This window comes from Lepus europaeus, chromosome 3, assembly GCF_033115175.1.
Source record: "Lepus europaeus isolate LE1 chromosome 3, mLepTim1.pri, whole genome shotgun sequence".
Lineage (NCBI taxonomy): Eukaryota > Metazoa > Chordata > Mammalia > Lagomorpha > Leporidae > Lepus > Lepus europaeus.
The window spans coordinates 144208018-144222155 of NC_084829.1; the positions used below are offsets into that span (position 1 = coordinate 144208018).

The following is a 14138-nucleotide window of genomic DNA, read 5'->3' on the forward strand; positions in this document are numbered from 1 at the left end:
GACAAAGAAAGATAAATTTAACCCGACTAGTCACAATCACATTTGGTTTTTAAAATAAATAGTTGTAGTATGATAATGGACTGAGGACGTTTTAGTCATCTAGTTGAGAAACAAAGGAGGCCTGTCTAATAATTATCAACTGTGGTGTTGCTACATAGTGGTGTGTGTCCTAAGCAGTCACTATATAGGTTATTCGTTTAAGAACAGTAAAAATGCCACAGATTGCAGGCTATAGAACTCATTTTTTAAAATTAATCACTTTTCATTTGTAAACTGGATTAAACCCATTCTTTGCAATTGGGAGAAGCCTCAGAACGTAGCGGTCCCTATGCCATGCCTCAGTATGGCGGTCCTGTAGTACAAAATGCCATGTTTTACTGCGTACAGGTTTTCCTCTGCCCTAGAAATCCCAAAGGTGACCTGTGTCAGTGCTGACAGACCCTACATTGTGAGTAGGGGAAAAAAGTTGTAGCTCATTTAAGGGGTCCCTGTGATTGAAGGGTAGAGTCTAAACTACTTAACAAGGGCAACATGTAAGACAGAATTAATGGGAAAAAATTATAGGAGAAAACTTACAAAACATAATCACAAAGAGCTGTAGTAAGAATAACATTTAAAAAAAGCTTTCTGGGACTATAAAATAATTTTAAATTATCCAAATTTTAAATTTCTTTTTTTTTTTAAAGATTTATTTATTTATTTGAAAGTCAGAGTTACACAGAGAAAAGGAGAGGCAGAGAGAGAGAGAGGTCTTCCATCCGCTGGTTCACTCCCCAGATGACCACAACGGCTGGAACTGCACCGATCTGAAGCCAGGAGCCAGTAGCTTCTTCCTGGTCTCCCACACGGGTACAGGGGCGCAAGGATTTGCACCATCTTCTGCTGCTTTCCCAGGCCATAGCAGAGAGCTGGATTGGAAGTGGAGCATCCGGGACTAGAACTGGTGCCCATATGGGATGCGCGTTAACCCACTGCGCCATAGCACCGGCCCCCCAAATTTTAAATTTCAATAGTGGAACTAAAAACAAAAATGACTTAAGGGAACAGGTGAGGAGAGGAATGAACAACTGTGTCTTACTGAACTGAATTAAAACCTGAAACAGACTGAAAGAACACACAGAGCCTCTGATAGACTGATGACAAAATGCATATCCTCATAAAATTTCTTAGTAGTAAAACAACAAAAACCAATCCCAAACCTTTGCAATCTCAAAACTCATATTTTTTGTTGTTCTTCTTGATTTTTTTTTTTTTGTCTATATATGCTGGAACTCAATCCAAGAAGGGCCAGATAAACAAAGATCTTGAAAAGCATGATTTCACTTTGATTCGTATTTTAAATACTATTCACCGATGCCTATGTACATAAACCTTTTGAGTTTCACATTTTTGATTTTTGAAACAACATAGAGTTTTAGATTTCCTGAACTCTTGAGTCTATAAGATTAAGTTTATCTATCCCTATTCTGATAGTTGAAATGGCTGAAGGATGACATTTTAATTTTACAGGCCTGTGGACTTTCTCCTAGAGATGTGACCACTATTAAACTTCTCAATGAAACTAGAGACATGTTAGAAAGGTATGTGTACTGCATGTAACATGCAAAATATGTTTATGTTTCTAATGAACTTAACATTGTTTTGTAGTTTTTCTGAAACATATTCAATATGATATCATGTAATAGAGTTTCCTGCCTAAACTGGAAGGAAGCAGGGATTTTTTTTCATTATACCCATGGTTTGCCCATTCACTTCCCAAACCTACAGATTCTGGTATAGTGGTTGAGGAACCAGAAGGTAGTTAGCATGTCTATTTTGAAAAAAACTTTCAGAGGTAATTCTGATGTACCCTATATATACTGGTAAATGTGTAACAGCCGACTCTTCAAGGCAAAAAAAAAAAAAAAAATTGAAGTGCCGTAGCAGATCTCAGGCTACCAGTTTGAAGTCCTTGAATCCCAAATTGGGGAATTGGGAAGAGTTATCTTTGCAAGCCAGCACTAGCCAGCTTCAGCTAACTTTCAGTTACACACGCATGCCTACAGGTACTCAACTGTATACATATACATGCAAACCCATGCACAGACAAACACGTACACTGCATCGTAAGAACTGTTTGCCCTTTTAGGAAAGACTATAATGTTCCTAAAAACTTTGAGTAGTAAAACTTCCACATCTTCCCTAAATTGAATATTATTACTTTTTAAAGTCATCTAAAAGAGAGCCAGGTTGTTAAAAGTGGAAGAAAAACCAGATTATTCATTAAAGTCCCTTTTAAATTGATGATACTGTATACACTTGTGGGATAATTTAAGCCTATTTTCTGTATTTCTATTTTCTGAGGAAATGATATCCTCTTCCAATAATTTTTTGTGATCATCAAGAAAATATGCAATTTTTCCTTCCTTCTTTCCATTTTTATTTATTTATTTGAAAGGCAGACACATAAAGAGAGTCAGACATATCTTTCATCTGCTAGCTCATTTCCCAGATGCTGAAGAGCCAGAAACTCAGGCAGGTTTTCCACATGAGTGACAAGGACCCAACTACTTGATCCATCAGCTGTTGCCTCCCAGGGTGTGCATTAGCAGAACAGAATCAAGACTCAAACCTAGGCACACCAGTATGGGGTGCAGGTGTCCCCAAGCATCATCATAGCCACTGTACCAAATTCCTATCCCTGCCTTTCCTTTAACCATTAGTGTTAACCATTTGTTGTTATTTCTTCTTTAGCTACCCCAGACAGATCTACTCTGCTTTTACTATTACATGTATGCTAAAGATTCCCAAAATTTACAACCCCAGTCCTGTAATCAGGAAGTGGTGTGGATTGAGAATTCTGTATGTCAGTAGTAAAACTAATTTGTTCATATACTTATTCATTTATCTCATGGAATAATTTAGTCATCAAATATATATTGAACATCTATTGCATATTAGGACTTGTGGTGGATATTAGCTCCTCAGCCTTCCTGGAACTTATATTTTAATGGCAGAGAATAACTGCATTAATGAAACACAAAGTTAAAGGGTGAGAAAATGACCACTGGTGCTGTTTTTCAGGTTGATCAGAAAAGTCCTCTCTGAGATGTCATTTGACATTTGAAAGTTGAACTAACAGTATTTGTGGAATTATTTGATGTGAGTTATGAAAGTGGAGGCAAAGATGATTCTTAGGTAATGAAGCTGGGGTTTTGAGGAAGTAAGAATTGCCATTTATATTTTGGTCGTGTTGAGTTTGAGAAGTTTATGAGATACCCCAGTGGTTATGTCCTTTAGCAATTGAATATACAAGTCTGGAACTCAAGAAAAAGTTTACATATAAAGATATAAATTTGGATATAATCAACTGGTATACGGCATTCAGAGTTACAGAGATGGAAAGAAATAGAAGCTTTAAACAGGACTGAACCATAGACCACACCACAATTTAGAGTTTGGGAAAGGGAGAAAGAACCAGCAAAATAAGCTGACAGGAGTGCCAGTGAAATAGAACACCAGAAGAGTGAGGTGTCCTGGGAGTCAACTGAAAAAAATATTTAGAAGCAAACTGATTAATTGAGTCAAATGTTTCTGAAAGGTCAGATGAGTTAAGGACAGAGAAATGACATCAGATGGGTCAAGATGGTGATCTTGCTCAGAAGTTTCAGAGGAGCAATGGAGATAACCTGATTCGAAAGAATTAGAATTGAGGTAGAGACAATGAGGATAGGAAACTATTTTTTTTTTGCTTTGAAAGATAGCAACAAATTGGATAGTATTTGAAGGGGAATATGGGATCCAGAAGATTTGGGTTTTTTTTTTTTTTTAAAGATTTTCTTTATTTATTTGAGAGGTAGAGTTACAGACAGTGAGAGGGAGAGAAAGAGAGAAAGGTCTTCCTTCTGTTGGTTCGCTCCCCAAATGGCCGTAACGGTTGGAGCTACACCGATCCGAAGCCAGGAGCCAGGTGCTTCTTCCTGGCCTCCCAATCCGGTGCACTTGGGCCATCTTCTACTGCTTTCCCAGGCCACAGCAGAGAGCTGGATTGGAAGAGGAGCATCCAGGACTAGAACCTGCGCCCATATGGGATGCCAGCGCCGCAGGGGGAGGATTAACCCACTATGCCATGGCACCAGCCCCGAGATTTTGGTTTTGGTTTTTAAGCATTTTAAAACACTCCTTTCAGTAGACTAAACTCCATGAGATCAATAATTTTTGTCTGTTGAGTTCATCTATGTATCCTCTGCTCTTAGAATAGTGTCTTGCATGAAGTAAACATTCAGTAGGTATTTAGTGAGTTAACTGAAATTGATAGAAGAGGGAGAAATTGGTGTAGAAAAGCAGGATAATTCTAGCAAAGAGTCTTGAATCCAGAAAGGAATCAGATTCAATATATAGTAAAAAGGATTGGTTTTAGGAGTCAGGGAGCATTGGCTAATGATAGGTACAGATGTAAGGCGATTGATATAGTGGGGACAAGTAAGTATATGGGAATTCTCATTGCTTTTATTTTGTATGTATACGAAATAGGAATCCAGGTCACTTATTTCAAAAAGCTACCCTCATTTCTTTCATTGGCCTAAAAATGAATTTACTTTAATAGGAATAGAAATTGATGTTTTTGAGCACTTGTGCTCCAAACAGTGTTCTCTACTGCATTATATTTTTACTGATTAGATGGGTACTATAATGACTTTTTTTTCTTCAGTTTATATTTCCTCAGTTTCCATCCCCTTAATCACTTTGTTTTTCTTTGAACTTTTATCATATCCCTTTAAGAGAGAATGAAATTGCTATAAACTAGCAATTCCACTCCTAAGTATCTACCAAGAGAAATGAAAATACATGTCAACACAAAAACTTAAGAAATTTCATAATAGTATTATTCATAATAGCCAAAAAGGAAATAACCCAGGAGTCCATCATCCTCAATGAATAAATTATAATATATTCATAAAATGGGATAATATTTAGCAATAAAAAAGAACAAACCTTTGATATATGCTACCGCATTGATAAACCTTAAAAGCCTTATACTAAGGGAAAAAAGTCAGGCGTCAAAGACCACATGTTGTTTGATTCTTTCTATGAAATGTCCAGAAAACTATAGCAACAGAAAATAGAATAGTGGTTATGTAGGATTATGAATGGGATTGGGATTGGCTACCACTGGGCATGAAAGGTAATGAAAATTCCTGCTGGTGTTGTGGCATAGCAGGTAAAGCTGCCACCTGCAGTGCCGGCATCCCATTTGGGTGCCAGTTTGAGTCCCGGCTGCTCCACTTCCTATCCAGCTCTCTGTTATGGCGTGGGAAAGCAGTAGAAGATAACCAAGCCCTTGGACCCCTGCACCCACATGGGAGACCTGGAAGAAGCTCCTGGCTCCTGGCTTCGGATTGGCACAGCTCCAGCCATTGTGACCAGTTGGAGAGTGAACCAGCGGATGGAAGACCTCTCTCTCTCTGCCTCTCCTTCTCTCTCTCTGTAACTCTGACTTTCAAGTAAAATAAAAAAAAAAAATTTTTTTTAGATTTATTTATTTATTTGAACATCGGAGTTACACAGAGAGGAGAGGCAGAGAGAGAGAGAGAGAGAGAGAGAGAGAGGTCTTCCATCCACTGGTTCACTCCCCAGATGGCCGCAATGGCCAGAGCTGCACTGATCTGAAGCCAGGAGCCAGGAGCTTCTTCCGGGTCTCCCATGTGGGTTCAGGGGCCCAAGGACTTGGGCCATCTTCTACTGCTTTCCCAGGCCAAAGCAGAGAACTGGATCGGAAGGTAAAATAAAATAATAGTTTAAAAAGAAAATTCCTAAAATTGGATTTTAGTGATAATTGTACAACTATGTAAATTTACTAAAAGTTATTAGCATACATTTTAAAGGTGTGAATTTTGTAGCATCTAAGCTTCTGAAGGGAGAAAAAATGGCAGAAAAGGTAGATACATGCACATTGTGATTTCAAAAGCTGAACATAAATAGACATTTTCCGACTTTCATAGTACTTTTATAATTATTTTTGTAAGAGTTTTTATAAAGTACTAACAGTGTAAGGAAAGGAGCTTGAACTTTAAGATCAAAGAGGTCTAGGGTCATATTTGAGTCCATTTACTAGTTACATGGGCAAGCCTCTTCATCCCTCAAGTAACTAGTTTCTCATCTATACCTGAGAGTAATAATTTCTATCTCACTGGGGTGTCCTGATAGAGTATGTAAAGCAAACCAATCATCTGTGACTATAAAGGGTTTCAAGAGTTTCCTCAAGAGAACTAATACCAGTGCTGATATTTAAAAAAATACACCATTAAAAGCCCTAATATTAAAATCTAGTGACATAAGTGAATATTCTCATTATGTTGTGCTAAATAATAAACTCATTCTTATGCTTAATTTTTTTAAGATTTATTTATTTATTGGAGAGGCAGTTACAAACAGAGAGAGGGAGGGACAAAGAGATCTTCCATCTGCTGGTTCACTTCCCAAATGGCTGCAACAGCGGGAGTTGGGCCAATCCAAAGCCAGGAGCCAGGAGCTTCTTCCAGGTCTCCCAAGTGGGTAGCAGAAGCCCAAGCACTGGGTCCTTTTCTACTGCTTTCCCAGGCCATCAGCAGAGAGCTGGATTGGAAGAGGAGCAGCTGGGACACAAACCAGCACCCATATGGGATGCTGGTGCTGTAAGCAGAAGCTTAACCTACTACGCCATAGTGCTGGCCCCTATGCTTAATTTTAAACCACATCTCTTTGATATTTTTGTACTGTTTTAAGCTATAAAAATTAGATTTTTGGCCGGCGCCGTGGCTCAACAGGCTAATCCTCCACCTTGCGGCGCCGACACACTGGGTTCTAGTCCCGGTCGGGGCACCAGATTCTGTCCCGGTTGCCCCTCTTCCAGGCCAGCTCTCTGCTGTGGCCAGGGAGTGCAGTGGAGGATGGCCCAAGTGCTTGGGCCCTGCACCCCATGAGAGACCAGGAGAAGCACCTGGCTCCTGCCATCGGATCAGCGTGGTGCGCCAGCCGCGGCGGCCATTGGAGGGTGAACCAACGGCAAAGGAAGACCTTTCTCTCTGTCTCTCTCTCTCACTGTCCACTCTGCCTGTCAATAAAAAATAAATAAATAAATAGAAATTTTTAAAAAATAGATTTTGAATAGTCAAAATGTTAATGACTCTGAAAGGAAAATACATAGTTGCTGAACTTGTTTCCTTTTCCATTGGGAATCTGAAAAGTAACTTCTTATTTTTTTTTTATAGTCCTGATTTTAGTACAGTTTTGAATACCTGTTTAAATCGAGGTTTTAGTAGACTTCTAGACAATATGGCTGAATTCTTTCGACCTACTGAACAGGATCTGCAACACAGTAACTCCATGAATAGGTAAGATGACATCTAAAAATGCTATTTTCATGAATGCTCTTAAAATATTGCTTCACTCTTTATCCTTCGCCGCCCCACCCCTCCGGTCTGTTGGGTGTTCCCCAATAAACCTTTTCCCTTAAAAAAAAAAAATTGCTTCAGATATGTTTATTTTTGTTCTAGTTTTAAAAAAATCTTAGACAAATTAAATTCTGTTAAGCCAGTAACTTCTTCATTAGCATACACTCCTTCCAAATTCAGTATTAAAACTTGCATTCTTCCCAAAAGCTTTGCCACTAAATACATATTGAAATATTTAAATTGGGAAACTACCTTTCTATAAACCTGATTCCAATTGTTTTTTTTTTTAACTCTTTAGAATACAAAGCTTACAATGTACTTACATTTTATTCTGTTTTGTAATGTACTGCAAACTATTATTGGCCTGTATCATTCAGTACTTTGATCACTATAATAACCAGGCATTCATGTTGTAGATTCCCATTTGGTTTATTATCTCTTTATATAAAGTTCTAAATATAAATGTAACCCTTTTCAGTTCTTAGTATAAGACTTGGGAATTTTTAGTTAGGACAGTTGAAATTAATTTTAAACTAATTATTACTAAGTCATGGTTTTATGATGACAGAAGATGCCTAAGAGTTTAATATATCTTTATCCCCTCAACCTGGGCACCTTTGGTCTTATATTAGAATTTATATACTTTAAGGATGTCTGTTTGCAGGTTTTTATATTATACTCAGAAAATAATGCATTCTAAGTCAATGTTGACTGACTATAAAAATCATCCCTTAAAGTTTGGGGAAACAGCATGCAATACGATATGCAGTGTGTCTTCAGAAAGTTCATGGAAAATGCATATTATGAAAAAAACTGAATAAAATATGAAAATTTTTGCACCAACATAAACTTGCTTTTTTAAAATATATATTTACTTATTTGAAAGGCAGGGTTAGAGAGAAAGAGATTGATTTTCCATCCACTGGTTAACTCCCCAAATGGCCGCAACAGCCAGGTTCTCCCACATGGATGGCAAGATCTAAGCCACAGGCCATCTTCTGCTGCCTTCCCAGATGCATTAGCAGAGAACTGGATCAGAAGTGGAGCAGCTGGGATGTGACCCGGCACCCATATGGAGTGCCTGCATCACACAAGCAACTTAACTCTGCGCCACAGGCTCATCAGCCACAGGCTGATCCCTAAACTTACCTTTTAATTCTGTTTTTCATGAACTTTTTGAAATTTCCTCATATTTTTAGTATCTGATTTAAGGCTTAAATACTATGTGTTAAGTATCCACTGCGCCCCAGGTCCTTTGCTAAGTGCTGAGATAGTTAAATGAGTAAGATGATTATGATACCTAATTTCATCGACTGTTTAATAACAGAAAATAAGTACAAAATCAGGGAAAATTTTGAAACAAGCTACCAAAATACGATGAAAAAGAATAATTCCTGAGGATTCAGGAATACAAAAATCTCCCCATTTCCTATTTTCAAGGATTTCTTCAAATCTCAACATAGCCTCAGCATTTTCATAATACTTAAAAAGAAATTTCTAGTGTACTCCCAGGTTGAATTGAATGAAGTGAGATATTTAATGTAAAAATACTAAGTCTTTAATCTATACAAATGTTTACTGAGCACTGACAAGTTAGAAAGTCATTGCTGTAGTTCAGGCAATAGAAAATGCTTAGCTTAGACTAGGCTTGGCAATGGGGAGAGGTAGACACTTTTTTAAACAAATATGTAGAATTTTGGAGGCTATAAGCAGCAGAAGAAAGTGCCAAGGTAAATGCCAGGATTCTTGCTTATACCACCAGATGGATAATGCTATAGTTCACCAGAGTATAAGGAAAAACATTTAACATTGATAATAATTAAGAGAACTGCATACAACATGCCATTTTCATGTTTCAGACATACAAAGATTAAAGAAAGAGATAATGCTCAATAAAGAAGTCCTCATGGAGCAGGAATTCTCACACACTGCTAGGGAAGCAGAGGATTTTTGACATATACATTATAAACCTTAAAAAATTCATACTCCCTGAAACAGCTGTGTTTGTATTATGCAGAGATTCATTGTCACAGCTACAGGATAAATTACTATATAATCATTAAGAAACAATCAGATAAAAACATTAGAAGAACTTTTTTAAAAACAGAAGAATGCTTATAATAATAAAGATGCAAAATGGTATGCTTGTGTGGTTAGAGTTTTGTGCCAAAAGAGAAACGCAATAAAGCATAGTTATATATAAAAATTACTGAAAGAAATTATCCATGAGGTCATTTACAGTCTTATTTCTAGGTGATAAAATTTTGTTTGTTTTTTTTCTTTTCGAAACATTTCTGTAGATATTCTTCAGTCACTTTGTATTAATTTTATAATTAAAATGTTATATCTTATGAAGTAATTTCATAAAGTAATTATTGCTGTAATTATTTGCCAGTCTTTCCAGTGTCAGCCTGCCTTTAGCTAAGATAATCCCAATAATAAACGGACAAATCCATTCAGTTTGCAGTGAAACGCGTAGTCATTTTGTTCAGGTAAGAACAAAAGTGGGGAGGGGGAATTATTGGAAACAAATTGTATTCTGAGTGTGGTCATATTTCTCTAATGTAAAATTATATTCCCTGCAGTGATACTTGTTTGAAAGAAAAAAAACAAATTTAGAACTTGTAGAATGCCCATGAGAGAAGCAATGTATCATAGCAAATTTATAAGGTTGGGAATACCTTTCCACATACTATAGTCCAGCACCTGTTGGACTCCATTTTAGTCTGGATGTATTTTAGTGATTAGCTGAACTTATCTAGCATTAATCTTTTGCATTAAACTGCACTAGTAAGATGATTGAGCCTTGAGGCAGGTCAGTAATCCAGTTTCTCAGACTTTGAGGAAAAGTAAGAAATTTGGTGGAGACAAAGTAAAGCATTTTAGCCATTAATAGCATTTCACTGTTAATAGTACATTAATAGCTTCTCGGCCTTTTGGCTAAGATCAAGTGTAATAGTACATTAATAACCTGCTTACTCAAAGCTTCATAAACATTGGGTTATTTAAATTTTTCACTACACTACTTACATCCATCTTCTTTCTTAGATTTGCCTTGTGTAAAACTGTATTATGAAAAAGGATAGCTTTAACCCTATGTAGTCTTTTTTTTCTGAGCCATTTACAAACTTGAAAACTCTGAGTCAAAAAATTACTTGCAATACTCTTCAGTTGCAAACTGCTGCAGTCATGTACAGTGAGAAGAGATGCCGAGACCTTTGTGTAAAATTGCATCTTCTTAGTGTCTTTTGTCTCAGACAGCTGAGTATATCTTCTCTATAGACACTGTACTTTTGGGAATGTGAAGAGCGCTGAGACTGAGGGCTACATTTCTTCCTTTTGCTTTAATGGCAATAGCCTGTCCTGCACACGCGTGTTTTCCCTCACTGTTCTCTTCAGCCTGTCATCATTATCTCCTCTAACTGATAGGCATTGACATTGCAGAAGAAATAGTGATGCTGGTATTATTTCACTGAATTTTAAGCTTCACATATATACCTGTGTGAGAAAACAAGATTGTAACTTCCAGCCTTCGCCTTATATGACTGCACTTCTGTAGATGTCTCTGACTTGACCAATAGGCTGTTCCTGTTGACAGATAAGTGGGAAATACAACCAAGTGTGAAACAACATCAGCCTTAATGATTATGTAATTTTACGTATAACCTTGTAGTTAAAATCTATATAATTGACAGTGATGTTTCAATCTAGTAAAAACATCATTGGTATTAATATTCAGTAAAATGTTTTAGTGTGACTGTAGATTAAATTTATATGCTGGACCATTAATTGATAAGGCTTCCCTCCATTTTTTAAACTATAATTTATATGAGTTAAAAGATCAAGTTGTCTTCTTAATAAACTACCATATGCCCCATTACTTCCATTAATCTTCTGTGATGCTTTTTCCTTGATTAGAATACTTTAATTAACTTAAATTTAATCCTTTATATAACTGCTACTACTTCAACCTCTAAGGCATATAGGAGATCCTGTTGTGGAAATGCTTTCAAACATGAGTTGGCAAATTCTGTAAAGGCCCAGATGGTAAATATTTCAGGATTTGTACACTATGCATTTTTGTGTGAAAATAATTCAACTATGCCCTGCAGCATGAAAGCAATCATAGACAATATATAAGCAAGTGAGTATGGCTGTTTCAATCTACAGAAACAGGCTGTGGAGGAATTGGCTGGCAGGCCGTAATTTGTTCACCCCTGTGGTATCAAATACTAGCATGATGGTAGAGCTTGGAAAAGTAGATGGCAGAATCAGAAAACAATTGAGAAAGCAAACATTTTTAAATATTTTATTTATTTGAAAGGTAGAGTTATAGACAGTGAGAGGAACAGACAGAGAGAAAAGTCTTCCATGCACTGGTTCACTCCCCAAATGGCCACAACAGCCAGAGCTATGCCAATCCAAAGTCAAGAGCCAGGAGCCTCTTCTGAGTCTCCCACATGGGTGCAGGGGTCCAAGCACTTGGTCCATCTTCCACTGCTTTCCCAGGCCATAGCAGGCAGCTGGATTGGAGAAGGAGCAGCCAGGACTAGAACTGGCGCCCATATGGGATGCTGGCACCGCAGGTGGAGGATTAACCTACTATAGCACAGTGCCGGCCTAGAGGAAGCAATTTTTTAATATTCTTTTTAAGTTGTTTCCAAATAACATAAGGAGAAAATTTTTGTAGTCTGAACAAACCCTGTGATACATAATTTTTCTTCATCTACTGACAACATCCTTTAAATTTCATCAGTAAACAGTAATTGAACAGATTTAAATTCCTTACTTTAAAGCTGGGATTGGCAAACTATCGACTATGAACCAAATTGGGCCAACTGTCCCTGTGTGAATTTTATTGTATGACATCTATGCAGTTGGTTTATGAATTGTCTATGTTTGCTTTTGTACTGTGGTAGTGTATCTCAAACTTGTCCATACACCTCTACTATGGGGAAAAAATATGGTCTACTGGTGTTTATATAATGCATAAATTAAAAAACTATAAACTCATTGAGATTACAGCTTTTTCTTAACTCAAAAACCAGAAATATTTATCATTAAATATAATATAAACTAAAAAATAATAATTCTTTACTGCAATATGGCTAATGGCTACGAATTCATTGTCCCAAAGTGAATGTAGACCTGTCTACTACTGCTCACATTGTTGGGCATTCAACCTGCTTCAACACCTGACTTGCTGGGTACTTCAATTTAGTATAATTCTGAAGTTACATGGTTTGGCCTTCATTTGAAAGATTTTTCTACCTCTGTTCTTGTCTTGTTAGTATAAGACACAGTTGAAGTCATGCTACTAGGAGCCATCAAGAACAGAAACGTAAATACAAATGTCCTAAAATAAGGGGCATTATTAGGTTCTATGTTTATCTTCAAAATTACCCAGAATGTGTTTGAATTTTCTTTTAGATTTTCAGAGAAATCAAAATGCAAAAACACCCTCAAATTCTTGGGCCCCCTAATGCTGGCTTGAGAAACATTGACCCAGACTGAATACTTCAAACTGAATATACCAGATTCCCTACTGAGAGAATCAACAATGAGATAAGATCAGGACATGCCTAAGGCTCACTTGGGTTTTCCAATAACAGTAATCACAGGCCCATGCTTCTGACACTCAGAGGCTCTGACCTTTTCTGTCATGGACCCCTTCACAATCAAATGAAGCATGTGTAACCCTTTTCAGAATAATGTCTGTTAGTGCAGATACTAAAACTCATAAGATTTTTAAGGCCTTCAACTATAGACAGTTTTCAAAATACCTTTTAAAGTTAAATTTATGATGCAGCAACATTGCTTCTTTAGTCAAGCACTAAATAATATGCAATGAGAATTCTAATAACTTCTACAACTGGAAATGTCTGTAATTTCTACTGAAGACAAGTCACACATCCTGCTAGTAGTATCAGTTTGTTTCTACATTCATACTTGAAGAAAATGCTCAATTTTAGAGGCTAATGAAAGTAAAAGATAATAATTCCTTTTCCTTAACTTAGCATTTACAAATCCTTTGGTGATCACAAACTATTGCTGTCAAGTGTTTGTTTATTTGTGATTTGTTGTGTGTGTATATATATATAAAATATGTATATAGTACATATGTACATGTCACATATGATAAGTAGATCTAAGAAATATTATGCCTCAACCATGTTAGATCAACTTCCAGCAATAGTACCCTCAATCCTACACCTTTAAAGTTGTAAGTGTTTATTCAGTAGACCTTAACTAGTACTCCTCATAAACAAAAACTATTTGAAGACTGAGGTTTTTTTTTCTAAAAGTTACATTGAATACTAGTAATACCACAATCCTACATAAAAGAACCTAAATAATAAGTATCCCCTATAGCTTACTACAAGAAACAGTATTTTGTAAATGATTTTCTTTTGGGTTTTGTCTACCACAGAACCTAAATCCAAATTCATTACTTGATTGCAGAATTGAATTCAGGTTATCCATGCTTATTACAAACAGTAATGTTATGTGGTTACCTTTACTAGGATCTGTTGATGATGGAGCAAGTGAAAGACTTTGCTGCTAATGTGTACGAAGCTTTTAGTACCCCTCAACAACTGGAGAAATGATTTTTCCTGCAAGAAAAACTATGATGGGATTCATTTAAGTATACACTGAATAAATCAACTATACCGAGAATGACAGTTTGTTACCAAAATAACAAATAAAAGTATATTATTAATCAAA

General features: G+C 36.6%; 1 protein-coding gene and 1 pseudogene across 1 annotated transcript in view; both read left to right on the forward strand.

Moving 5' to 3' along the window:
• The window catches only part of PEX3 (peroxisomal biogenesis factor 3), a 40242-nt gene extending 26104 nt beyond the window's left edge, over nucleotides 1-14138 (forward strand). The window contains exons 9-12 of the mRNA XM_062186861.1: nucleotides 1510-1580; nucleotides 7230-7352; nucleotides 9808-9904; nucleotides 13937-14138. Of these exons, the coding sequence (XP_062042845.1) occupies nucleotides 1510-1580; nucleotides 7230-7352; nucleotides 9808-9904; nucleotides 13937-14020 (375 nt within the window). The 3' untranslated portion in view covers nucleotides 14021-14138. The remainder of the gene's footprint in view (nucleotides 1-1509; nucleotides 1581-7229; nucleotides 7353-9807; nucleotides 9905-13936) is intronic.
• Nucleotides 10333-10440, forward strand: LOC133757193 (U2 spliceosomal RNA; annotated as a pseudogene).